Source organism: Cavia porcellus, unplaced genomic scaffold (genome assembly GCF_034190915.1).
Source record: "Cavia porcellus strain 051 isolate PalLab524CR breed Dunkin Hartley unplaced genomic scaffold, mCavPor4.1 scaffold_5, whole genome shotgun sequence".
In the NCBI taxonomy this organism is placed as follows: Eukaryota; Metazoa; Chordata; class Mammalia; order Rodentia; family Caviidae; genus Cavia; species Cavia porcellus.
In genome coordinates, this window is record NW_026947488.1 from 49,207,329 (window position 1) to 49,234,953 (window position 27,625).

At 37.7% G+C, this 27,625-nt stretch overlaps 1 protein-coding gene across 2 annotated transcripts in view; it reads right to left on the minus strand.

Moving 5' to 3' along the window:
• The window catches only part of Atrn (attractin), a 151,503-nt gene that overhangs the window by 50,672 nt on the left and 73,206 nt on the right, over positions 1-27,625 (minus strand). For both annotated transcript variants that reach the window (XM_063248768.1, XM_005008351.4), the window contains 11 exons: positions 27,183-27,426; positions 26,141-26,324; positions 24,789-24,943; positions 22,069-22,153; positions 10,346-10,566; positions 7,974-8,095; positions 6,683-6,821; positions 6,276-6,466; positions 2,948-3,167; positions 1,643-1,828; positions 555-788 (listed from right to left, as the gene is read on the minus strand). In XM_063248768.1, coding sequence (XP_063104838.1) covers positions 555-788; positions 1,643-1,828; positions 2,948-3,167; positions 6,276-6,466; positions 6,683-6,821; positions 7,974-8,095; positions 10,346-10,566; positions 22,069-22,153; positions 24,789-24,943; positions 26,141-26,324; positions 27,183-27,426 — 1,981 coding nt within the window. The remainder of the gene's footprint in view (positions 1-554; positions 789-1,642; positions 1,829-2,947; positions 3,168-6,275; positions 6,467-6,682; positions 6,822-7,973; positions 8,096-10,345; positions 10,567-22,068; positions 22,154-24,788; positions 24,944-26,140; positions 26,325-27,182; positions 27,427-27,625) is intronic.

Consider the following 27,625-nt stretch of genomic DNA (forward strand, 5'->3'; position numbering starts at 1 on the left):
GAAGGAAACATTCTCAAGCTGTTAAAGGGCATGAATAAAACATCTAAATTAATATCATATTTAATGGAGAAAAACTGAATTATTTCCCTTAAAAAGATTAAGACAATGATGCCCATCCTTAACCACTTTATGCAACATTATGTTGGAGTAACTTGCCAGGGCATTTAGCTTCCCCAAAAGAAAACGCTGTTCTGTTTGGAAAGAATGTTTAACTGTCTTTAGTATCAGATGGTATACAGAGGATCCTAAGAAATTCACTAAAACAAAACAAAACAACTAGGTAAGTTCAGCAAGGTTTCATGATACAAGATCCATATAAAAAAATCAACTATATTTCTACAAATAAGCAACAGAACAATTAGAATATCAAGTTGATAATCTCACTAACAACAGCATGAAGAACAAAATATTTTATATGAAGATACAACAACCTAAGTACATGACATGTACACTGAAAACTATAAAATACTACTGAGAGAAAGTAAAGGGATAGGGGCTGAGAATGTAGCTCGGTGGCAGAGCACTTGCCTGGCATATGTAGTCTGGCATCTTACCTGGACAGTGAATGAAAGACCAATTGTATCTGCCATCCTCCAGACACATGCTGGAGTTCAGAAGGGGCTGTGGATACACGATTCCCGTAGAGGCTTGAGAAGGCATCTTCACTGGTCCTTTATAGGAGCCCTCTATGCACTTCCCTTTCCCAGTATTGCTGGGGTCTGTACACCAGCCACAGCCTGGCTGCTCCAAGCAATGACTGCATGTACAATAGCCAGAACAATTTTCAGCTGCAATGAAGCAGAAGCTACAGTTCACTACCACAGGTAGATTTGCACTCACTGTATTTAAATTACTTTTTCTTTAACAGACTATATAACTTCTTTGAGTCAAAATTACTATTTTATACTGACCATCTCTTTTTTTCTTTTATTTTTATTTTAAAGAGAGTAAAACCAAACAAAATAAAACCAATCAAAACAAAATAGTGAAAGTGATACAGGACTTCAAAACAACATAACAGAGAATCAACAATGGCTACCATAATGCCTCTTATTGTCTTCAAAATAGCTGCCCATACCATCAGATATAATAAAATCAAACAAAACAGAACAGAATAAAACCATTCAAAACAAAACAATGAAAGTGATACAGGACTTCAAAACAAGATAATAGGAAATCAACAATGGCTACCATAATATATCTTGTTATATATTGACCATTTAAATAAGACAACTAATTCTAAAGAGCTCAACAAATGCTCTGCCCAATATACAATAGGAACCTCTCCCCTCCTCTTTCAATCTCAGAATGCTGGAGGGAGAGGAACCCCAGAGATCTTTTACTGAGAAGCACTTACTTTATAAATTAAGAAATTCAAATTGGAGACATCACATGGATTGAACCTTATGACCCTGAAGTTGGAAAGTTCCTCTGTACTCCATGATCTATCCTAGATTTATTTATTACATGTGTTATCATGCTGCCTTCTGCATGAACATTCTCATCAGGCAGAGCTAGCTTAAAAGCCTCTGCAGAGAATGGGGCAGAAGATGAAATCCAACTTGTTCAAATCCATAGACGTTCAAAGGCGAGAGCCCGTCAAGCACTGCTGCCCCATGCAGACCAGTGTTTTTCCACTTACGGGGACAGCTGCTCATCGTATACCATTCCATGCACTGGCCGAAAGGGAAGGAGGCCACATACGCATTGGAGTCCACGCACTGCTTCATGTTGCTGCACCACATGCACTCAGAGCTGCTGCTGGTGCACTCCCCACATGCCGTCCGCAAGGCACATGGGGTCCGGCACTGCTTGGCACTGTGGTTTGCTGAGGATGAAACCCAGAAGGGACACTGAGATCACCCACCATGTCAGCTAAGGTCAAAGACTGTTCAAATGCAGATTGTGATCCATCATCTTATTATGAAATCAATTTAGGCGCTAAAGTATATGGGGAGGAAAACCAAAATTTCAGAGTCTTTATGTGCTGGTTAGTCAAGTATACTCAAACAGCTGGGGAAAAAATGACTCCTTCAAAACTCACTGAGGACAAAGATAGGGTAAGAAGACAGTCTTTCCACAAAATAAGGCCTAAGACCCCACTGAATACAGCAGACCTGGCACGAACCTTGAAGTTTTACAACCTACCTGAATTTGTAATATCCTGTTGGTAATTTCAGGGGGGAGGGACCATAGAATACATTAAATTCATCAAAGTATTTAGGATTCAAACAGGCTTCCCTATGATAGTTTAGAAATCCTGTTTTAAGGTGACTCCTATGCTAGGAATTTTCTTCTACATATCCTGTATTGACCACCTTAAAACTGACCACAATATAAGTAGGGGCCAGCCTTCCAACATAACCCACAAGTTCCCCTACTGCTTGTGGGTCCTGTGCTCATCTGTAGGCTACCAAGGCTGGTTCTAGGCCTTCCTAAAGCCTACATAGCAGGAAATCTGAGAAGCTACGCAAAGCATCTGATCATTCGGTGCTCTGCCATACCCTGGGCAAGGCTCGGGCTGACCTCTGGCTTCTGTTAGAACTGTTCTCACCTTCTCCCCACTGACACTAGCTTTCTGAATACTGTCCATGCAGCGACTTTCTTTTTTTGTTCTTTCTTCTACAGCATTTGTCTGCCATCAGTGAGACATTTGTCTTTCAAAACAATCCTCAGTACTTTTGACGATCAACAAACCAATCCATCTCAATATTAATTAGGACTTCAGGTGCTTTGAGTAATGTTAGTTATTTTTTGTTTCATTATGGCTCAAGCTAGTCAGAGCTACAGACTATTTTTCTTTTAAAATTCTAAGTTATATTTGAAATATGCTTGAAATCAATACCTCATCTGTTTTCATCATTATTTCAGTCATCTTAATACATAACTGTGCTTGACCTTTTCCCTCAATAAAGTTCTGAAGCACCTAATTCACCCATGTGCTTACCAGGCCTTTCACAGACGCTGCCGTTCAGTGGATTAATACATGTTGCAGCCTTCAATCCCCGGTTACTGGGTTCTGACAAGATTCCACAGAAGCCAGCATCACTGGGCTCAGATGGCATCCATTGTAACAGGCTATTTGTAAATGGAGACATATCTTCCCAGCACCAGTAGGACACATTGATCTTCCGAAGGCCAACCCATGGGGTTAAGGTGAGCTTGGACTACAGGCAAAACAGGCACAACTGTGAAAACAACCAGTGTCTTGACCAAAACAGGCTTTTAGATAAAAGCCACTAAGTTACGTGATATTCCACAGATACAGGAAAACATTCTATTTCCCAAACTCAGCAGTGGCTGGTTAGCACAGACCATCTTTCAATATGGTTATTTTTCAAAGGACAGAAACATAGCTCAGAGAAGATAATGTATGAAAATGTTCACAGAGAATAACAGCAAAGCAATAATCAAGTTCTAAAATTTGATTTTATATCCTACATTCTATGACAAATGCTAAAGAAATAGTCACTTCCAAATGCCCATGTATACATGAAATTATTTAACCAATATTTATGAAATAATGTAGATACGATCCTCAGATCACTACTAAAGCCTGTCTGGAGCCAAGGCCAGTTAGATTCAAGAGTCCCACCTTTAGCTACAAACTACTGCTTCGCACTTAAAGTTTTCTTTCCCAGACTTACTGAGGTATAACTGACCAAAACAAAACAAAACCGCCACACACAAAACTGTTATTTAGTTGTACATGTTTTGATATACGTATCTACTGTGAAATGATTCCCAAAATCACACATTGATCATCTAACATATTTATTACAGTGTGCACACATGTGGGGAAAAAATTTAAAATGTACTTTCTTAGCAAATTTCAAGTATTATTGATGGTATTATTGACTATACTCTCCATATTATTACATCTCCAGAACTTATTCATCTTGTATAACTAAAACTTTGTATCCTTTGACCAAAATCTTCCTATCCCTCACCTAACCTGAAACCACCACTCTACTCTCAGCTTTCATGCGTTAAATTTGCTTTAGATTCTACATATGAGGTCATGTAGTACTTGTCTTTTGTTCCTGGCTTATTTCACTTAGTGAAACATCCTCCAGGTTTACCTGTATTATCACAACGGACAGGCTTTCTTTCTAATACTCCATTCCTTCTATATACACACCACATTTTCTTTCTCTATACACCCAACTTGACACTAAACTTTATAAAGACCAACAGAGCAGAGAACCCTGGCACAGTCTCTACCTCTACTCTCCTGAATTTCTTTCTCACTGTCATTTTAAAAACATTTTTTTAAAAAATGAAATTATGAAGTTTAGTCCAGAAATGAAAGCTATCTCTAATGTGGGCACTTAAAAAACAAAATGTATAATCTTTCCATTTTTGAAAGGGAAAATTTACACATGCCTATTAAAAGACCTAAAGGAAAAGAAATACATCTCATAGATGTTTTTAGTTATGATAAGTGAGATTTATTTTGTTATATTTATTATTAATATTTTCTTTGAAATATATCTATTATTTTAGAAAGATCATTAAAATTAATACTTTTTAAAACACCTTTCAATAATTTTTTTGCCCTCATAATAAAATTCAAAGCTATTAGCACTATAGACAACAATTCTCAGGACTTGGTCTCTTCTTGAAGCCCAGCTATCACAATTCCTTCCCATATACCCTGCAGCCAATCACACACATGCACGCGTGTGCGCGTGTGTATACACACACACACACACACACACACACACACACCCCTGCAGCTCACTCAGTGAGCCTATTCTCAGTCTCTCCAGCTTGCACATGAAAGTACACAATCCCTCTTTTCCTTTCCAATTCACTTCTTCCTATCTTTAGCGTTATCTTTTCCCACCTCCACCAGCCAGCCTCTGACCCTGAGGCCAGGTGAGTGCCCCTTCCTGTTTGAGTGCATTCCTGGGCTCTACAGACTGCCACAGTTAAGTGTTAAAGAGAAGCATATTATACTTTAGTTGCCTCATCTGTTACTCTTATGACAGGACTGAGTTTCTACTGAGTTTCTAAAGTTGTCACAACAGACAAGACTAGCCAAGACTGCTAAACGTCAGGAAATTTAAAGGACAGAGGTGTACCTGTGGCCAGCTGAGGTAGTCGAACCTCCCTAGTCAGGTAGTTTTTCAGAAAAGTAAATCTGTGTCACTGGAAGAGACCCCAGCATAATGGGCAAAGCTGTGAGTCTGCCACTCACTTCCTGAGGGAGTGAATGACTATGAGTAAGATCAGCTGATAGCTAAGGACAGAATACCCAAAGGACCCACACTTGGGGAGAAGAGAAATAATATAGTCTCCAATGGAGACTATAAAACTCAAAAAAGCTACCATAATATCATAAAATACCAAATGTAGACCTGGTATCCCCTGAGACAAGCAGATTAAGACTATACTACCAATATCTGTGTCCACAGCATACCAAAGTTATACCGGGAAAAAGAAAGAAGTAAAATATAGGGTACCTCCTAGCAGTCTCAGGATGGCCCTTCAGGTGATACACAGAGGCTGCACATAGCCAGGACCCAGGCCATACTCTGCACTGTCACTTGAAGATGGCTCCACCCAAGAAAGTGTTGCCCTCCACTCTTCTCTGCTTGACAAGAACACTCCCACACTGCCAGGAGAGCTTTGTTACATAAATACATAGTTAACTAAAGTCAGGAGTACAGTTCTTAGACTTTGAACTAAGAGTGACAAATTGTGACTATTAACAACTGCAAGTTGTTCAAGAGCACAAGAGTAGGGGACACAAGTAGGAGCAGGCAGGGAACATTTCTTAGTCTCACCACACTCAAAACCTTTAACAAGAAACTGCCTTCTTCTTTTGGGTTGGCCTGACCTAAGAAAGACTTAAATGCATTTCCTATTGGTGATCGTACTATGCACTAACATCACCTTAAATCTAAGGGATGTGAGTGGCTTAATCTACCATAGCTAATTAGCTGTGAGTTCTTTCTTCACTTATGGAAGAATCTAGACAAAAAGCAGATATGAAACTGTCTACTGAAATCAACAGAGTCTGTGAATATACATACACACATTACTATTTGCCCTACAAACTATTATGTATCTCATAATAGATATGACTATCAAAAATATACTAAGTGTTAAAAATTTTAATATAGGAAAAAAAAAGGCAGTAAAGCAAGACACTGACTGTTAGCATTCCTCCTCTGGCCATGCACACCACATGCATCCACAGCCTTCCACATACAAACTGCCATCAGGCCCTCAGCAGAAAGGTGAGGATTAGAAACTGAAGAACTCACCATGGTCTGTGAAGACTGCATCATTCGTAGCTGCTTAAGGACAAATTCCACCTTCTTCTGGGTTGTGAGAGAAGCCAAAAAGGCATTGTGATTTCTACAGGACAATTTAGCATTATCATAATTCTCCTTGGCAGTGGTAATTTTCAAACACACGTTTCCAACCAAATGCCAGCCCATGCCACATATGTTTTCTTTTACAAAGTGGAGAGAAGACAAAAAAAAAAAAAAGAGGTTGAAATCATGAAATTACTGTATTACTAGTTTGAATTATGGAATAGATAAATGATCCTTCTGATCTGAATTCTAGGTGTTTCATAGGATGTGGTGAGGGCATAAGACACATTCATAACTTCTAAATATAGGGCTTGAATTGCGGACCCACATGCAAGGTGCCCCTACGAGCTTACCAGGCAGGGCAATGCACTCCTGATTCCGGGGCTCCCACTGGCAATTCTGATCCAGGGCACAGCTCCTACAACTGGTCTTTTTGTTACAGTAGTACATGGGGTTGTCCTTGGGACAATTCTCATATTTGAAAATGGAGATCTAAAACACAGCAAACAAATGCATTTGTCTTCAATTCACAGAGAACTCAAGGTGAAGACTAATAAGATACTAAAGACCACAAAGTCCAACTGAGGAGCAAATAGCAAATAAGGAGATAGCTACATAAATCAGAAGTAGATAAAGCAGCACTGCGGTGGAAACACTGCAGTGGAATGTTCTGGTCAAGGACATGCCTTTACCACACAAGGAAGCAGTCCACTCTTTAAAAAATGTCACACCTTTCCTGCTCACCTAAAAAATGGGAATGTTAACCTTGCTGCTTTCCAAATGTTCCCCTAAAATCTAAAAATTTTTTATTTTACAAACTGCATTAACTTTGTTTCAAAGTCTAATTAGCTATCAAAAACCTAGGAGTGGTAACATAGGCCTGTAATCTCAGCTATTCATGAGTAAGGGAGAAAGGTTGCAAATCAGAGGTCAGTTTGTGCAACTTAGTAAGACCCTGTTTCAAAATAAAATAAAAAGAATTACAGGTGTGGTAGAGTGCTTGTCTAGCATATACGAGGCTGTGGTTCAAGCTCCAAAGCTGGGGGAAAAAAGGCTGATAAATAACCTAACCTTGATTTTTAAAAAAATTATATAGAGGGCCAGGGATTTAGCTCAGCAAAGTAAGTACCTGTCTGGTAAACATGAAGTCAGGAGTTCAATCCTCAGTACCAAAAAAAAAAATCATATAGAGTGTGCACTGATATGCTGAGCCAAGACACAAAAAAGACAAGGATATTTTGCTAAGTCTACCATCTTCACAATTCAGTATGGGACAGTATACACCTGCTTCAAACCCTAACTTTCTCCTGAAGCCTTACACAGGGGAATGAGCTTAACATTGTAAACCTCACACCCAGAAGCTGGTACTTAGCCCCTGCCTTGCCCAGGGCCAACAGTCCTTAGACAACACTACCACCTTCTTCTGTTATACCACACACATACTCTGTGGCTCCCTGAGACCCTTGGAATCAGGATGCACAGAGCATCCCATCCTGAAAGAAAAGCTGAGCAATAAGAAAATCCAAATCTATATCCCATTTAAAAATAATTCTGGGTCATTATTTATGCATATACTCAACTTCTACCTAAATCCAAGCAGAATTTTTCTATCCTCTATGATGTTCCTGAGAAACAGCACCTGACCTGGCCTTCCGTGCAGCTGTGGTTTCTAGGCACGCAATGGTCATTGCACCAGTGACAGTCATTGGTGTTGGCTGTACAACTGTAGCAATCTGTATTCTGGTCACATCTGTCATGGTCAAGAGCTATAAACAGAAAACACATTAACTGTGACAGCTTCTGTTAAGGACAATCTGATATAGTTAAAATAATCATAATAATTTAGTAGTTGAGAAGTAAAACGAACAATGAAACTGGAAGGAAATATACTGGGATGTTCAGGATAGCATAGGACTTAGAAATAAATAGGCAATATAAAGAAATACTGTTTTGTATAAAAGAAAACAAAAAATACAGAAAGTGAAAAAGCAAAGAAAGATAAATTAACACCTATAAGGTATAGTGAAATTCTGGGTCTTTCAACATTTTTCATCCCCCCCCCCCCCAAATGTAAAAACCTTCCTACAAGCCAAAGAAAGCAATGCAGGAGACCATGCCATTCGTCCCAATTATGAAAGCAAGGCTGGTTTGGGTACAGACAGAAGACAGTGCCAGAGATCCCTAAAGCAGGCACTAGCTGAGTATTTTGTGCATATACACATGAATTCAAAAGTGCAATCTCAGCTGGAAGTGGTGGCCCACACCTGTAACACTAGCACTCTGGGAAGCTGAGACAGGAAGTTCAAACTCACCCTGGACAACTTAAGTGATTTAGTGAGACCTTGTATGTTTATATACGTGATATGTATTTTCATATATGATGTGTATTTATATATACTACATATGTTTATGTATCATATATTTGTAATATATATTTTATATGTACTTGTATATCTCATAATTATATGAACATATATACTTCTATGCAATACACATATATCATATATATTTATGTAATTATTACATACAGTATGTATGTTATAGATTATATATTTCATATATTGTAAAGTGCTGGGGATATAGCTTAGAATGAAGGCCCTTGGGTCAGTTCCTAGTACCATAAAAAGAAAAAAAAAGTGCAAGTTTCAGAACTTCTGGGCTGCTGCAGATCTGATGCATTTCCTTTTGATCTCAGAAAAGAGAAGCTGCATAACCATGTTGCCTCATTTGTGAACCATCTTACGGGTATGGCACATGGTGGAACCCATTAATAAAAAAAGCAAAGGCCCACTAAGTGGCTCTTCCTATGCAAGGATTAGGGCTACCCAGAATTGAATGAAACAGAGTTAACATATAAAATGGGATGGGTTTATACTGAACCACTTAAATAAATTATTTCCAATACACTGCTGTTTAATTTGAACTTTTAGATTTTTGGTTACAAAGTAATTATTTCACTGATTTTTATCTCCTTCCAGAGACAGTGACTAACCCTACCAGTTTCTAGTAATCTCTGTTCTTCATCAATGAAGCTGGGATAACCATCTACTTCTTAACACAGACTTAACGCTCCTTAATTTGGAGCAACTCAGGAAAGTAAAATCTGCCTCTGTGCACCATAACTCACTGATCTTCTTAGGTAAGGAAGCCTGTCAATATACTTTAATGATGTGAACAAATATTTTGCAGATATTCTTTGTACTCTTAAAGGATGTGTTGTTCTGTACTCTATGTCAGAAGAAAGGGGCAAGAAGCTAAGCAGGTAGGATAAAGAAAGCAGCTTAGAAAACCTGGAGGAAGGTTCTAAAGGTGAGGATCATTGTTCATCCTCAGCAACATGAAGGAATGTTCTAGAAGCTGGAATCACTATTCATCTTCATCAACTTTCTGTCTCCCTATCACTGCTATTATCCAACTACAAGAGCTAGGAAATACTTTGTAAGGATGGGTGTATCTCTCTACCCACCAGAACAATTTACTATAACATGGTTTTTCTGGGTTGACCCTCCTACTCTCATTCTTAATGTTAGACATCCATAATCCAATATGGTACCATTAGACACATGCAGTTTTTAATTAAAATTAAATAAAATAAGAAAATACAATTCTTCTACCATTTTAGCCACATTTGGTTGTCTGATAGCCCCATGTGGCTAGTGGCTACCAGTAGAGAAGTGTAGAACATTTTCATCATCAAAACATGTTCTACAAGACAGCAGCACTGTCTCAGACCAAATGCAACCAGGTTTTGGAGTTGATGTGCAAAGTCTATGAAATGTCATGAAGATTTGCCTCTATCATTTGCAAAGAACTTCTATGAGCCACATGGCATGTCTTCATTCACTATAAATATTTTTACAAAACAATTTTCAAATACTCAAAAAAGCTTTGTGCAAGTATTACTAAATAATTATGGATAATGAAGTGAAAAACAGAAGTATACATGTCACTAAGTTCCTTCATAATTCAAATAAAAATTAGATCTCTAATTAAATTCTAAGCCAAGAAAAACATACTTCCTTTGGAAACACATTCTGATTTTAACTTTATGACTTGTTCTTCTGTAGTCAGTTCCCAGGAGACACACTGAGATGTTTCCGTGTCCCACACACATCGGATACCAGGTCCTGCTGCTATGCAAGCAGCTTCACTCTGGTGTGATTCACACTGTTCTGAGGTGAACACCAAGATGTCACTGAGGAGGAGACTGTTGAAACCACCAAATACATACATGGTGCTGCAAGATAAAAAAGGGACAGAAAGAATTTACTGAAAAATTAATAAACACACAATGTACTTTTTACAGACAATCTTCGACCATTCTTATATATCAAAAGTTCCCTAAGAAATTATTTTTCATGATCTCAAAAGTCATTATTGTTCTCTTCTTTCCTGAATTCCACCCTTTCATCCTGACTTGTCACCACTCAGAATAGTTCCAACAGCCTACCTCTAATGTGCATCCGGAAATATACAGTGAAAGTAGCAGGTTAAATTAGTGAGGAGAAGATGGACTTTTTGGTAAATGATAACAACATAACAAAACATTTAGAAAAAATAAAATTTACCTTAATTTCTTACTCTCTATATAAAGATAAATTCCAAATGAATAAGAGAACCACCTTTTAAAAAAGTCATGCGAATTCTAGAAAAGAATAGATGAACATTACATCCAACAATACAAAAAAATTACACCCATCTGATTTAAAATCTATAAGGTAGGAAAAATTTTAATCAGAAAGGGATTCAATCAGTTTTTAGGAAAAATGCACATGAAGAGATGTTCAATCATAAGAGAAATGCAAATTAAAATTACATTGATGTAGCATTTCTCATCTATTTGACTAGCAAAGAAAATCTCACAAAGGTTGGACGGCACATAGATTGGTGAGGCTGTAGGGCAATGAGCAAGCTGCCACTATTGCTAAGCATGTAACATAGTATAAGCACACAGAAGGGAATTTGGAAATCAAACTATACACTTTCGAACTTGATATATTTCCAGAAGTCTATCACAAAGATTCAAGAACAAAATGCAGAAAAAGAGCACACACAAAGCAACTTGCTACATCACTAATGATTACAGGAGAAAACTTCACAGTATGTGCTATTTATACATCGAAGGGGTCAAACATACACATATACAACTCATTTTTCTTTATTAAAAATAAGGACCACATTTCCATTTAACCTGTCTTCTTAACAGATTAATTCAGTAATAATGAACACAACTAGGACGTAGCTTAAAATACTTAAACCTCCCCATCACTTCCCTCAAACTACAGTTCTTCAAGAAAAGTCTAATTTCATGTCTGAGTCAAGAAATGTTCATAATGAATCTATAAAATCTGGTCATACCAGAAAGAAAGACAAAGATATGAATCTAATTAAGTTGATTTGCAGGAAGTTCAGAAGAGAGACCAATATGTTATTCAAAAGTCTGGAGATACTATTATCAAAGTCTGGGGCTGGAGGTGTAGGCCAGTGGTACAGCACTTGCTTAGCATGTGCTCGGCCCTGGGGTCAGTCCTCACATCAGCATAGGTAAGAACTGGGCTACAAGCAATTCTACAAAATAATCAACACAATCTCTAAGAAATAAAAGAAACTATAATGAGTGGGGAGCCTATTGATATAGAGAAACTTATAAGACTTTTTGGGGGGGTTGGGGAAAGGTTAAGGCATGATCCTTCTCTGTAGTGCAGTATGCCCTGAAATTTACTATGTAGCACAAACTGGCCTCAAACTCAAGGTGACCCTCCTGTCTCAGCTTCCCTCCCAAGTGCTGAGATTAAAGATATGCACCACCATGCTCAACTAAAAGACATTTTAACCAGTTGTGACACATAGATCTCATTTGGATCCTGATTTGAACAAATTCAACTTTTAAAAAATTTATGAGATAACTGGGAAATTTAAATATTTGAATAGATACTATGTGATATTAAAGAATTATTAACAATTTTTAAAGTGTCATAAACATATAGCGGTGATATTTTCAAAAGAGAGTATTTTTAATAAAAGATACTCAGGGAGCTGGGGATGTACATCAGTGGTAAAACACCTGCATGTACAAGGGTCTGCGTTCAGTCACCAATACCACATTTTAAAAACAACAACAATTTGAAACAACTTTATTTGCAAATTTTATGTTCATAAATTTGTCTACTTGTTAAAATTTATTTTTAACTCTGAAGTCAAAGCTTATAAGAGTTTCATGATCACTTCCAGACAAGTGCATGCAGTGGTGAAAAATCTGAGTTAGCAAACATGCACATTCCCAGTGGAGGTCCCCAAAAACTCAATATTTTGACTTCTTTTTTAGATCTCTGACTATAAGCAAGTGTCCCTTTTATGATTTCCTTAGTGCCTTTTATGATTTCCTTAGTGTGTGTGTGTGTGTGTGTGTGCGTGCACACATGCGCTGCATACTGTTATGATTCTGATGTTTAAAAGTAGCATCCAGAGCTGGGGATATAACTCAGTGGTACTAATTCCTGCCTGGCAAATGTAAGGTCCTGAGTTGGATTCCTAGTACCAAAAAAAAAAAAGCCTCCGGCGCAGTGCTAGAGTACTGTCCAGTGTTTCTAAACTGTGAGGTGCCTTACAGAGAAAATATGTGTTAGATAAACTTTCTTTAGCCATGAGTTAAAGGGCTGTTGGTTTTTAGCTCAATATTAACTAATCAACAACATATGTTGAAATTATCTTTCAACAGAAACACACATAAAGAAACATTTTGTATCAACTGGCTTATGAAATGTGATCAGAGGACTGTAGGAACCTAACCCTGCATGTTCTGTAGAAGTAGTAATTCACTATTCAATGTTTATAGCAAATTTATAGAAAATAACTACTGTGAATAATAAAATTAACTGTAATCTGAAACATCTACTTACGAAATCCTATTACACTGAAAAACTGCTTCAAACTAATTTGGAGTGAGTTAGGGTAGTCGGCAGTTGATGCTAAGGTTGAGTACAAGGTACATGAGGTTCATCATACTATCATCTCTACTTCTGTGTGTACTTCAAATTTTCACAATAACAAAGTTTTAATATTTTTTGGAGGGAAAATTATTTTGCTTAAATCTCTACCTAAAAGATTATAGTACATTTCTAATAATATACATGGTCTTAAGTCTAATTTTGTCTTTAAAGATAAAAAAGTATTTTTACATAGCCATTGATAGCATCTGTGTTTCTAAAAAGAACAAACAGCCAGGTGTGGTGGTGCACTCCTGTCATCTCAGCACTTGGGAGGCTGAGGCAGGAGAATTGTTTGCAAATTTGAGACCAGCCTGGGCTACAAAGTGAGCCTAAGGCCAGCCTGAACTATATAGCGGGACCCTGTCTCAAAAAGACAAAAAAGGAAGAAAGGAAGGAAGGAAGGAAGAAAGAAAGAAAGAAACAAACAAAGAAACTCAAATCATCTACCCATTTATTTATTCATTCAGAAACACCTATTTAGCATCCACTACGTAGAAAATACCTCTGGCTCCTGAACCTTCAGCCTGGAGAGTCAGTCAAAAGCTCAGCTCCACCTCCCCACTGCCACAGCTGAATAACTAAACTGTCAGAGGCCAAAGCAGCTTGGTTACCCTCTTTGAACTTTATTCATCTCTTAGTTTTTACCCAATATTCCCTTACTACTGTGCCAGGTCCTTGCTTCATTCTTTTTAATTGTCTTTCAGCAAAGCATCAGAAGGCAAAGTCTTCTTAAGATTTAGTGTCCAAGTTTTAAAACTTTTAAATGAAGTCTAGTTCTCCTTCAGAGACAAGGTAATCACAGTAGACTTTAGTAAAATTTCACATCTGCCAGAAAAGCAGAATGTTAATCTAGAAGGCTGTGTGTTTACACAGGCTTCAAGAATGCTCCAAAATTAATGAAAAAGTTCAGTTATCTACTCTGACCTACTGAATATGAAGTCTTGAAACTATAAGAAGCAAAAGCTAGGGCAGACTTGTAAACTTCTGAAACTCTGTTTCCCTAAATCACAAATGGGTCCATCAAGAAATGGTGGAATCCTTACTGGATAAGGATATTTAAGCAAAACCATTGACTGAAAACTAAGCTACAGTAATCTAGAGGGGTAACCCCCATGAACTCAGGCTCAAAATAAAAAACTACCATGAAGAGAAATTAACAGTGGCACAGTGTGTGGAAAACAGAAACCACAGAATAGAGTCCACAAGACATTAAATAAACATCAACAGTTCCCTTGGTTCCACATTTAGGTGACAAAGACTTCAACGCAACTAATATACTTGGGGAGGGAGGGATTAGGTCCAAAGAAATAAGTGAAGCATGATATGAATGACTCAACAGATAGGGGATAATAATAGGGACATAAATTATAAAGGGAATTTCTATTCAGAAAATGAAAAATTCACTACAGCAACCCAATACCAGACTTAAATTGGCAGTGGGGAAAAAATGAGAACTTTAAGTCAGATCAATATGGCAGGGAATGTAACTTAGTGGTTCAGCAGTATCTGACACGTAGGTCCTAGGTTCAATCCCTGACACTTCAAGGAGAAAAACCCCAAAAAATTCCATAATAATTATATAACCTGAAGAAAATGAACTGGGCTAGAGACCTGTAGGACACTGTCAAGCATAACTTACTACAGTGGAACTGCACAGGAGAGGAGAAAGAGAAAACACATTAAAAGAAACAGTCTTACATAGAAGTAGACTGAAGAATGACTTGTGCCTGTGCTCAATACTTCCATTTTCTCTGATAATATATTTCCAAGGATTTTTTTGTTCATCAATTTTGTTAACATTTTAAAAATCTGTATGACATAATACAAACTATTTAAAGGGAAGAAAAGGTTTCTTCTTAATTTTTAGTCATAATGTGTTATGCTAGGGACTAAAATAGAGCTAATCATGCTTTTTCTAGTTTTAGCATGATTTTTCTAACAGGATGAGATGACATTTATTGTAAGACAGGAATAACCTATTGTTAACTCTGTTGTCTAAAATAGTCAGTTAAAATATCAGATTCCTTAGTAGATCAAATCTTTTGTCTCTGGTTTATTCTGTGACATAGCAGGATGTCTAAAAGAAAACTATTTGTTAAAATAGTTAAGAGTTTTGTCCTGACTTCCGGGAGAACATGGCGGACAGATAACAGCAACTACCGGAGGCTCTCTGAAAACTAGGCTCAGAAGCCAGGTATGGTGCGGACTAAAGAGACATAAGCAGGTGGAGTTATGCTCTGCTGACTCAGGAACGAACTCGGCTGAGAGAAACCAACTTGGAATGCAGTCCTGGTGCTAAAACAGGAACAGAAAAGCCTCGCTGCTGAGGCTGGACCCCACGCCATTTGGGTTTCCCGCCGCGCGGTGGCTGGCTGCCTCTACATCGGCTCGGCAAGGAGAGAGACGCACGGAAACTCTGAGAACGGGAGTCTGTGAACGGAGTCGAAAACAGGACAGGCAGGGAGGCATGTTCTGACTTGTGGCGAGGTGAGTGAGAGAAACTGACACTCCACCACAGTTTGACTCCAACGGACTTTCTGGGCCCGGGCAGTCCTGCGGGAGCAGGGCGCGCTGGCGACTCCAGCCACACATTCCCCTGTCGGGCGGGATTGGTGAAAAGTGCCTGGCCTGCGTGACGCTGCCGGCGGACCCCGTAGGCTGGCCCAACCCAGATCCCAGAGCCTGACGGAGGCCGGGAGGGGCGGGCCCCCGCGTAGGCTGCCTGGTGTGCAGCAGTGAGTGGAAACACCTAACCGGCGCAATTCGATCAGGCTGTGGCTGACAGAGAGAGAAGCTAGGCCTCTCATATAAGCTTGCATATATAAGGAACAGAGAATATGGGAAGAGGCAGCAACAAGAAAGGCTCCTTGGCCCCCAATTCTGAGAAACAGGCAATAACAGACACCGCACCATTACACATAAGGCGCCATATAGAGAGCCTCATAGACCAATTCAGGAATGAAGTTATCAACGACCTGAAGCTAGAAGTATGCAAAATAGTTAGAGAAATACTAAGCACCACCCAAGAAAAAACAGATGGTGGAATGGAAGAACAGAAAAAGAGGGGAGAAGTGTTTGATGGAGAAAACAGGGAAAGCATAGAATACGTGAAGCAGGTTCAAAGGGACTACCAAGAAACTAAGAAGTCTATCGAAGACTGGCATAACAGCTTGAAAGAAACTAAGGACAGACTATCTGAACTGGAGGGCAGAATTGTAATATGGGAGAACGAAATGAAAAACTTCTTAAAAATAACAAAGAAACAAACAGCAATAATACAAAGACAAGAAGATGATAAGAGGAGCCATAACTTAAGGATTAAGAACATAAAAGAAGAAGTAGGGACACAAACAAATGAACTACAAAAGCTACTCACAGAAATAATCCAGGAGAATTTTCCTAATTTAGCAAAAGGTAAAGATACTCAGATGTATGAGGCATACAGGACCCCAGCCACCTACAACCCTAACAGAGCAACACCCAGGCATATAATAATAAAAATTCCAGAAATTCAATACAAGAACAGAATATTAAAAGCTGTCAGAGACAAGAAGCAGACCACTTACAAGGGAGCACCCATCAGAATTACAGCAGATTTCTCTGCACAAACCATCAAATCACGAAGAGCTTGGGGGGAAATAATTCAAGCTTTGAAAGATAATAATCTCCAGCCAAGATTGAGATATCCTGCACAACTGTCCCTCGAAATTGATGGAAAAACAAGGTGCTTCCAGGATAAAGAGGAACTGGGGGAATTTGCAACCACCAATTCAACTCTACAGAGAGTATTGCAGGATATTCTAAAAAAAGAAAAATACAAAGAATCCAGAAATAATGGAGGCCACAACGAATGGAGCAGAGAACAAAGTGAAGAAGACAAACTGACAGCTACTGACAGAATAAGAGCTCAACAGAAATGAGGCAGAGAAGATTGGATGATAGGAACAGCTATTTTGGAGAAAATGACATCTTAATAGGTAATACTGATTTAGTATCATCTTGTTTTGAAGTCTCATCTAGCTTTTGTCCTTCTGTCTCCAATGGTCCAAATAGGTTGTATCTTACTGGATTTTATTATGTATGATAGTATAAGCAAAAACCTTTTTAAGACAAGGAGATTATACAGAAACCATTGTTCATTTTCTGTTAGTCGATTCTAAATACTCTGTAATGCTGTCATTCTCTTGAATGGTTTTACATTGTTTTGATATACTTAATGCTACAGTATACGAAGTTGTACTCAAGGATTTCAAGGAAAGAGATAATATGGTAACTACTTTTAGGTCAGGATTATCTGGTGGTGAAACACTATTCTGCTTAAATGGTTATGTTTTGATCTGTGCTGTTTCGTTGTTATGCCCTCTTTTATCTCAATCTCCACTCCATTATTTACTTTTTTATTTTTATCCTTTTAATTAAAGGAAAAAAATAGCAGGATATATTATAGTAACCCACTTTGACTTTCCATTACCTCGATTTAAAGCCCTGTATTACTCTCACCATCTGGTTTTTAACTGATGTTCCCCCATTCTGTTTTGCTGGATAGTATCAGGTTCGAAAATTTAGGCATCAGCTGTGAAGATAATGAGATTCATTATAACGCCCATTCTCATTGACTTTTATCTATTTTTGAAGACCTACAATGTCTCCAATGTTTTGGTTTTGTCGGTTTTATTCTTTACAGTTTTGTTCAATTGTATTGTAACTAACAATATAGGCAATTCTATTAGAGATAGCGGGAGGCATTATGGTAACCATTGTTGATCACCTTGTATTATGTTTTCACATTATCTATTATGTCCACCCTTTTGACTTGACCGATTCTGTTCTGTTATGTCACATTTGGTTTTACTCTCTTCCAAAAAAGTAATAAGAACCGTGGGAGCAATGAAACCCAAAATGTGTAATAGTCATTGTACAAAAGAGAGGAAAAGAAAGTGCTCTGTACTATATAACTGCATGTATATTTAAGTGTATAAGATAGAAAATGATATCACAGAGTTTTATTGGATCATTGAACAGAACTGTTTGCAGTATCATTGATGGAATGTCCACTTTACAAGCTTTAATTTTGTGACTTGAACAATTATTTCTAAGATGACAATATGTAATCCATTAACTAGTAATTTCCTACTGTTCATTTTTTTTTCTGCAAATCTGTATAACTTGTACCCTTTCTCTGCTTTTTTTTCTTTTCTCCTTAAATAAAATTTAAAAAAAAAATTTAAAAAAAAAAAAAAGAGTTTTGTCCTGTGAAATCTACTGTTTTTTGGATTTTTTTGCTTTCCACCCTCCCTAATTATTAATTCTGCCTGTACTAGTCCTCTAGAAATAAGCTGAAACAACTTGTTGGGAGGAACTCTCTGCAGAGTTTGTTTTCCAAAGAAAAGTACTGTTCAGAAGAACAAAACTGAATTTCCCCAAGTGCATTATGAAGCATGGTCCCTAATTCAGCAATGGTCAGAAGTGAGGTCAAGAGAGCAAAAGGTTAATCATGGCACTAACCTTATTAGTGGATTAATTCAATGATGCACTGATAGCTAAACAGACTACACAGACACAGGGGTTTAACTGGAATAAGCAGGTCACTGAAGGTGTGCTTCTCCCCAGCTCCTGCCTCTCTGGCTTTCTTCCTACTTCGTCTGCTTTAAAGTGAGCAGCCTTCCTCCATACCCTTCTGCCATAATGTTTCAGGGTTGGAGCCATCCAACCAGGGACCACAATCTTTGAAACCATAGTTGTAATAAACCTTTCCCTTCTAAGTTGGTTTCTCGGGTATTTGATCACAGTGATCAAAAGTTAAACAACATAATGGAAGAGGAAAGGATACTCCTCAACACATTCTGAAAGTCCAGAGTTAGTCAATAACAAATGACATCACAAGAAAAAACAACTACAAGCCAATTATCTTTCATGAATATAGATAGGAACTATTTTTTTAAACAAGAGAACATAAACTTTGTGAGATCTTGACTATAGTGATGATTTCACAAGTGTATCAATGTCAAATTTATAAAATTACATACTTTATGTGTAGCTTCTTGTATATATCCATTCTAATTCACAGGCCACATTTATACATAAAGCCAAAAGTAAGTATAATAGCTCAAGAGAAAATTCTTAAAATGCTACTTTCAAAATTCTTAAAATACAAGGCTAACAAGGTTTACAAAAATGGTATTATTTGTATCATAGAGTATCCCAGGCAATAGTTGCATGCCTAGAATATCTCTGTACCTCTTGTGTGATGTTCAGTGGGTCATCCTTAATTTTACCAAGCCTCTCCAGATAAGTCTGAAGAAAATAAGGCTGGAGGCTGTGATAACAGCTAACAGATAACACTATCCTTTAAAGATCTGAGGGAAATATGCATAGTATAGGACTAATGCTTCTCTTGCTACAATTTAAAGATTGGACACAAGATCAGTAAGTGGAAGATACAGCAAAGCAGATTCCAGATATCATGAACTTGCTAATAATTAGTGTCTTCTAAAAAGCCAGGAGCATCCCTCTTAAGTAAATTTCTCATGCTTGAACTTAAAGGATATTCTTCTCTTCATGAGGCATCTCTACCCCTGAACAAGTATAAAGAGATGCATGCATTATATGAGATTTTAGGAGATGGCTTCTAGGACCTTCTGCAACTCCAAGATCCTACAAATTGCCAGGAATGTCAATCCTAATCCACAATGAGGTACTCAATAATTTACTTGCACTGTGCCTCTAGTTCCCTCAAATCAACAGAGTACTAATAACTGAAGCATAAAGATCACATGGTTATCTAAATATTTGTTAGCATATTTGAAAACTGCATGATTCAATTACCAAAAAAATCACCAGTTTCACTTTTAACCCCACTATCAACTTAATAATATATGGAACAGGCTGGATTTGGCTAGTGAATTTGTTGCTTAGCTTCCTTTTCTCCCAAGAGAGTTGGTGTTCCCAGACATTTTGAATCCCTTTGGTAACACACATCCCCTAGAAGGGTCAGAAGATGCCTTCCAAGAGGCATATAGCAAGGAGCTGAGAGGAACACAACATCCTCTGCAGCCTCAATGCCTCACAGCCTCTTCTCTGTTTCCCACCTCTCTCAAAAGGAGTCAGAACAACTAAGGCAGGCACAGCTGCTCCAGAGCTGCTGACTGATTTAACAACATGGATAAATGTGAATCAAAGTTTCTCCTTTAGCACTATGGCATCTCTCGTCAACTCTTGCCCTTTTCAACTCTGCCCTTTACTCACACACACTCACAGATCCGGACTCAAACACGCTACTGAAATTACATGAAAACTAAAATTTTATTATAACTGAACAAGTCATTTTCAACTTTGATGCATAGTTAAACAATGTTTTACTGCAAACTTATCTAAAAGTTTGTATAAACCTCCTCTTTTTTTGGTGGTTCTGGGGATTGAATCAGAGACATGTGCCAGGCAAGTGCTCTACCACTAGGCTACATTCCCAGCCTATTTTGAGACAGTCTCACTAAGTTCCCCAATCTGGCATTGAAGTTGGTATCCTTCAACTTTAGCTTCCTGAATAGTGGAGATAACAGGCATGCACCACTGTACTCAGCTCCTAAGAATGCTTCAACAGAAGATGATTTGTTTGATGGTTATAATCACTGCATAAACAGGTGCCATTCAGCTAATGCCTACTACATGCCAAGCCCTGCTACAATACCAGGAACACAAAGATCAGGAAACCTGAGGTCAGGCAGCCAGGGTCAAGGTGATGGCCAAGGGTTCCATTGCTTGAGGTGAAAAGCCTCAAGAAGCACTTGCTAGAAGGTTTTGAACAGTCTTCCTCAGAGAGGAAACATCATATTATAATTGAAGATAACACTTAAAGTAACCAAGGTAGTCAACAATCCTTCTATTTTAGTCTGTAACTATCAAACATTCTCGCCATAAAACTATATATACTGCTAAAAATGAAATCATTACTTTATAAAAGATGTCAGCTACTTCCAAAATTCTAGTTTCTAAATTCTGTTGAATCTTTCTTCACATCTTCAAAATGTTGATTTTTTTTCTAATCCAAACTAAAATACCTTCCCTGTTCTTCATCACCATAACAAAAATTTTAAAATCCAAAAGGATCCCAACATAACACAGCTTTAGGGTTTTATATGACTTTGATTTTAAACACGAACAGAGATATACCAATAATAGCAGAAACAAAGTAAGAAAAATTAATAATGTGATTAAGCTGTTTAGCTTCTCCAAAGTCTTTAAAGTTCACTATAAGAAATAAGAAAATGACCACTTCAAATCTCTTACTGGATGGAGACTTCTCCAGGGCAGACTTACACAAAGCTCTGGCAGTATGATTCGGGCACTGCTTACAGGTATATGTGGTCTTACCAAGCTTAACCCCATGTCTGTTCCCCTATATTATCCCTTACCTAAAGTGCCTTTTTTCTTTTTTTCCCCCCTCATAACTCTCTTTACCATTCAGATACAACTACTAGAAACTTGACAACTTAAATACCAAAAAGAATGGCAGAGAGCATAAGACAGTCATGTGTATATAGCTTTGGCTATCTCATGCATTCAGACACCACCAAATATAGCATACTCTGCATTCTAACAAAACCAGACCAATAAACAAGGCACTTGAGGAAATTCATATCCATATTAAGCATTTTAAAGCTAGGCCAAGAAATCCCTATCTATTCCACTTCATTTTATTTTATTTTCATTTTAAACTCAAGAGAGAAAAAAGCAAGAACTTCTCTAATTACCTGTTGTGTAAGACTGCTGAGTGGCCAAATCTGTTGACGTCATGGTGGAGATCAGGTCTGGGAAGCACTGACCAACGGTCACAAGCTAGAAACAAGAAAAACTTGTTTCAGAATGGACTTGTAATCAACAGGAACTGACACAGCTTTTGGGAAGAAGACTGAAACATAGCCTCATAAAACACCCCTCAACTTTCTTAGTCACACAGTTACTGCTCGGGCACAAAATGGCAGTAACAAATCAGTGGGACAGGAAAGAAAGGGAGATCATGTAGCAATGTTAATTAGCAAATGCAGCCAATGCTGACAAGCCTGTCACGCTGTTCCACTCTAGAAGGTATTTTTTTTTTTTTTGTCTTTCTCCTTTTTATCGGTACCCGGGATTGAACTCACAACCGCCTGCTTGGAAAGCAGGTGCTTATGCCGCTGAGCTAAATCCCCAGCCCCTAGAAGGTTTTTTTTTTTTAAACTCACGTAAATTTTGTACTTTACAAAGCTTATTTGAATAAAATAGCTTTCATGATTATTTTCCAATCTTTTCTATTCTGACTTGCCCAAACTTAAGTAGCTACAATGGAAAAGTATCAGTGGAAAATTAAAAATTTTTAAATGAAAACTTAAATTTAATGTTTAAAAAGTTCTCCCTTGATTCCATAGATATACTGATTTTCCTTTGTCCTGACCCATGCCAGCAACTTGTCCTCTGTACCTAATCCAGCCAGTGGAGGCTCGTGCACCACACACACTGTCCTCATGTTCACTGTCTCTCTCCTCTCCTCTCTCTGACACACGCACTGAACATGGGTTCTTCTCCGCCCAGACCTTCATTCAAGCCTGACAACAGTCTTCACGGCTTGGATCCTGACTTCCTCCCAGGGGAAACAGAAGCCACAACTCCCTGGCTTCTAGCCAACCCACTTTGTATCCTTCCCTATTACCATGGTGTTGCAGTATCTCTTCCTCTCATCTTACCTGGAAAGACACCCACCTTGAATGAACAATGCATACCCTTCTCTCCTTTGGGCCTCCAGCATCCGCCAGAGGCTTAAATATGCCCAAGGCTTCCTCTTTCTTTCTCTGTCTCTCGCTATCTCTCTCTCTCTCTTTCTCTGGAGAGAGGGTCGCACTACGCAGTTGGCCTTGAACTCACCATGTAGACTAGGCTGACTCAAACTTACTGCAACCCTCCTGCCTCAGCCTTCCAATTGCTGGGATCACAGGTGTGCACCACCATGACTGGGCTCATCCCTTTCTTAATGTCTCTTCCAGATTTACCTCCATCTGAATATTCACCTTACTCCTTTGGCTTGCATCTCTCTTAAAACACACCCCACGCAACCTTCATGCTCCTGGTAGTCAGTGAAGTACATCTAACTCTTTATCTTCATAGCCACGCTCACTACACTGGTTCAAATCTTCAGCAGGACTTCAGTAGTAGCCCTCTAACTACCAACAGGCCCTTTTCTAACCACTTGCCATAATGCCACTGAAGAGATCTTCATGAGACATAAGATTCTATCTCCTCCTCTGGAAGATACTTCGAAAAACCTATAGGCCTCAGCAAGGCACAGCAGGCTTCTCAAGATCAGAATGGCCTCCCTTGACTGCTGTTTATTTCTCTAGTTCCACTTGAGGCCACTGCCACCTTTTGTGTTATGATACACACAAAATTAATTTCTCAGCCATGTGCCATGATTTCTTGCCACCTGTGTCTCTGTACATGGGTGTCTAGGGCCTAGGAAGCCCTGCCTAGCTTTACTTGGCTGCTTCCCAGAATTCCTCAAGACCTCACCTTAGATGGCTCCTCCTCAAAGGCCCTCCCAATCAACCTTAAGAGTGATTTGAGGGTACTCAAGAGACTCTTTCATGTATTCTCTTCAGCAAGAAACATCTGAATTGCAGTTACACTGCCCATTTTTCTGCCGCTTCATCATTAGACTAAGGGCTGTAACTCATTTATCGTTATCCCCCAATATACAAGCTCAGTGGTCTGCACTTAAATGTCTGTCAAAAATTAAAACCTGGCTTAGAATAATCAAAACTGTAGCGATAAAAGAATGGTAGTTGCAAAAGTTGGAGAGGAGACGGAAAGGGGAATTATTGTTTAATGTGCAGACTGTTTCAGTTTTACATGATGAAGACAGTTACGAGCACAGATGGTAGTGCTGGATGTAAATATTATGAATGTATTGAATTCCATTGAACTATATACTTAAAAATATTAAGATTTTAAATGTTATGTGTATTTACCACAATAAAAATGTTTGTAAATGAAACAACAACATATTTACACAAAAACAGTTCTTGTGCTGTATTTGCTTTGTGGAAACAAACACTGCCCTCTTCTGGTCAAATATATTATACAATGAAAAATATGTGTGAATCTGTGCTTAAACCAATTTATGCAATGTTGGTGATTACAACTACTCCAGCTCTACATGTAAGGCAGGGAAACCATTTTTGTAAAAATGGAGAAATCATTTCTCTGAACTCAGCCTCAAAAACAGTTCTATTCAAGCAGCTAGCAACAGTGACTTCAAAAAGAACCTACCATAGAAGCTATACTTTTAATAAATCTGTAACCATAATCAAATAAATATAAAACTACCATTTGTATCTCTTCCAAATGGTAAAACCCATTTGAACTGGTGATATTTTCAGTTACTTTTTTAAAGTTTCCTCAATAAAACCTTTTTGAAGTTAAATGGCACTGGAAAACTTACCAATGTCATAAGCCATGAAATCTGAAGAGAAACATTTGGCACCATGGCTCATGGATGTGTCGTTGTGTGTATTTCCTCCAAACACCAGCATGGTTCCACTCACTACTACAGCTGTGTGCAAGTAACGGAAAAATCGGCTGTCCTTAAGAATGGTCCTTTTGAGTTTATTTAAAAATAATAAATACAAGGTTAGTTTTTAAAGAATACTTATCTATCTGCTAATGCAAACATAGCCATTTTATTAACTTCAGACCCAAATATGTAAATACTTCTAGACCTTCCCTATATATAATTTTCTCAATAAATATGTAGGAAACTCTGTAAGAATTTTGGCAAAATATATTAAGAGCTGTAAAATGTTCAAACCCCAAGGCATTGTAATCACAATTTCTGGGCATAAATTGTGAAATACAGAAAGAAGCCCTATACAATGATTTTTTTAAAAGACAAAAGCTAGAAATTAAAATCATCAAGTACACCAGCTTAGTATCCCTACACAATGGAATACTAGCCACTAAAAAAACATAATTTTTATGATAACATGTGAAATCATACCCATGATATGATCCCAAATATATGAGGAAATATAAAAAGAAACAGAAACTATTGGTTTATCATTACATTATTCCATAAGTCAAATCTGCTTGACATTTGTTAAAATTAGCACACTTTTCACAGGCAAATCTATAGTTCAGTGAGGAAAACTCTATCAATTAGATATAAACACACCTTGCCTATTGATTTTATGGGATGACTGATAGTAAAAGTTACACATTTATAACAAGGCAAGATTAAACACTAGGTATCTCTTGACCTTGGGATACAGGTCAGTGATAGAGTACTTGCCTAGCATGTGTAAATCCCTTATTTGATCCCCAGCACTACCTCCAAAAGAAGAAAAAAAAAACCTTTTAATTAATTACAACAGTGTGTACAAACTCAGCTATTTATTTTATTCTGTAGGATAAAATTTTATAGCAGTGCTTAGTGTATGAAAATTGAAAATCAGGCTGGTGATTTAGCTAGTGATTTAGCATAAGTGCCTGCTTTGCAAGCGCGAGGTCATGAGTTCAAGCCCTGATACCAGAAAAAAGAAAAAAGAAAGAAAGAATCAGCTCAAAACTTCTAAGTATTTTCTAATTATCCTACTATAAACTATAAGAAATACAAAAAACATAAATACTAGCTACTTTCTTACTCTGTGCTTATTTCCTAATTTCTCTAGGTACAATGTCAAGAGATAATCTCTGGATAATTAACCAGATCTGAAAACAAAAATATAGTACGTTTTCCCACCAACTGCCTTGCTCAAATCTGTATCTTAAAGTGGAAGCCCAAGAAAAACCACCCACCACATCTGGGTATCCACGTCATATCTGTAGAGGTCATCAGTGAGTCGGTATTTATTTGCACTGAAAGCCTTGTAGCCACCATGAACATACAAGGCCTTGGTCTTGTGATCATAAACACTGCTGTGCCCATAGCCTCCTTGTACAAGGGCACCCTGGGTGGGTAATATACTCCACGTATTCTTATCTGAAAAGAGAAAAGCCAGTTGCAATCTCCTCTTCTCTAATACTTAAAATCCAAATAGTTTAGGGCAAAAGAAGGGATTCCAAGAAAGCTGACTGAGATATCTATACATAGATATATATACATCTGAATATGGAAGTACCCATAATCATATATATAGAACTTTTTATTTTAAAAAAAGTCATCTAAACTTGTATCAAAGCCATGTGGCCAAACTACAGTCAGTTAAATGTATTTTTTTTTCAGTTAAATGTTTTATATGCTATATAGGAAAAGAATGTCACTAAAATTTAAGAACAAATGAACATTCAATTCACTATGACCTTAGGGATCAACACACCTTCATAGGCCTATCTTCTCAAAACATCAATTATAGTTGGTACTTTTTTTTTTTCAAATCCATTTTATTTCAAAGAGAGAAAAAAGGAAAACAAAATTTCAAAACAGGGAGTAACAATGGTACACATTTGTACATTGTCATCCCCAAATCATTCATCCAGAGCACAAGGCATCTATAGCTGATACTCTTCTACGAACAATAACAGATACAATAAAATTTAGCCAAAGGAGAAAATAAACACACACACACACACACACACACACACACACACACACACACGAAATCAAACTCCATTAAACTAATCTCTAAAGGGCTATACAAATGTGTTTCAGAGCATTTATTGTTTGATATATTACATAGGGGCATCAATAATATGAATTTCACTGAATTTTACATTACTGTTCAGTGAGTTTCAAGAAAAAGAATTGGATCAAGTTAGATTGAATCTTGTTAAACCATCCTAATAATGATGGTAGAGGTGTTAATGTTCAAAACACATCTGCTGGGAAAAGTATACCTACCCAAGTCATATTCCTGTACATTGCTTATATAGCCATAGAGAGGGCAGTGACCAAAGATGACCAGCATGACCACTCGGCCAGTGTTCAGTGTAACGATGTGTGCTGAGTGACCAACCACTGCATACTGCTCCTTTGCCTTTGGGGTCAACAACACCCACGATTCATTATGAATATGAAACACTCTTAACTCATTGGTCACATTCCCTGTTGAATCAATTTTTCCTCCATACATGTAAATTTTATCCTATGGGAAAAATGTAAATAGGAGTTTTAAAAATACTGAAAATTCAAATCTGAGAATAAAAAAACAATCAGTTCAAATATCTCAATATTATTAACTTTAAAAATATTAGTGAAATGTACCTTTCAGTAATTATTAGGAAAAGGACAGAGAAAGGAATAAAATAAAATAAAACAAATATTCTATTTTTCTAAAACTTTGC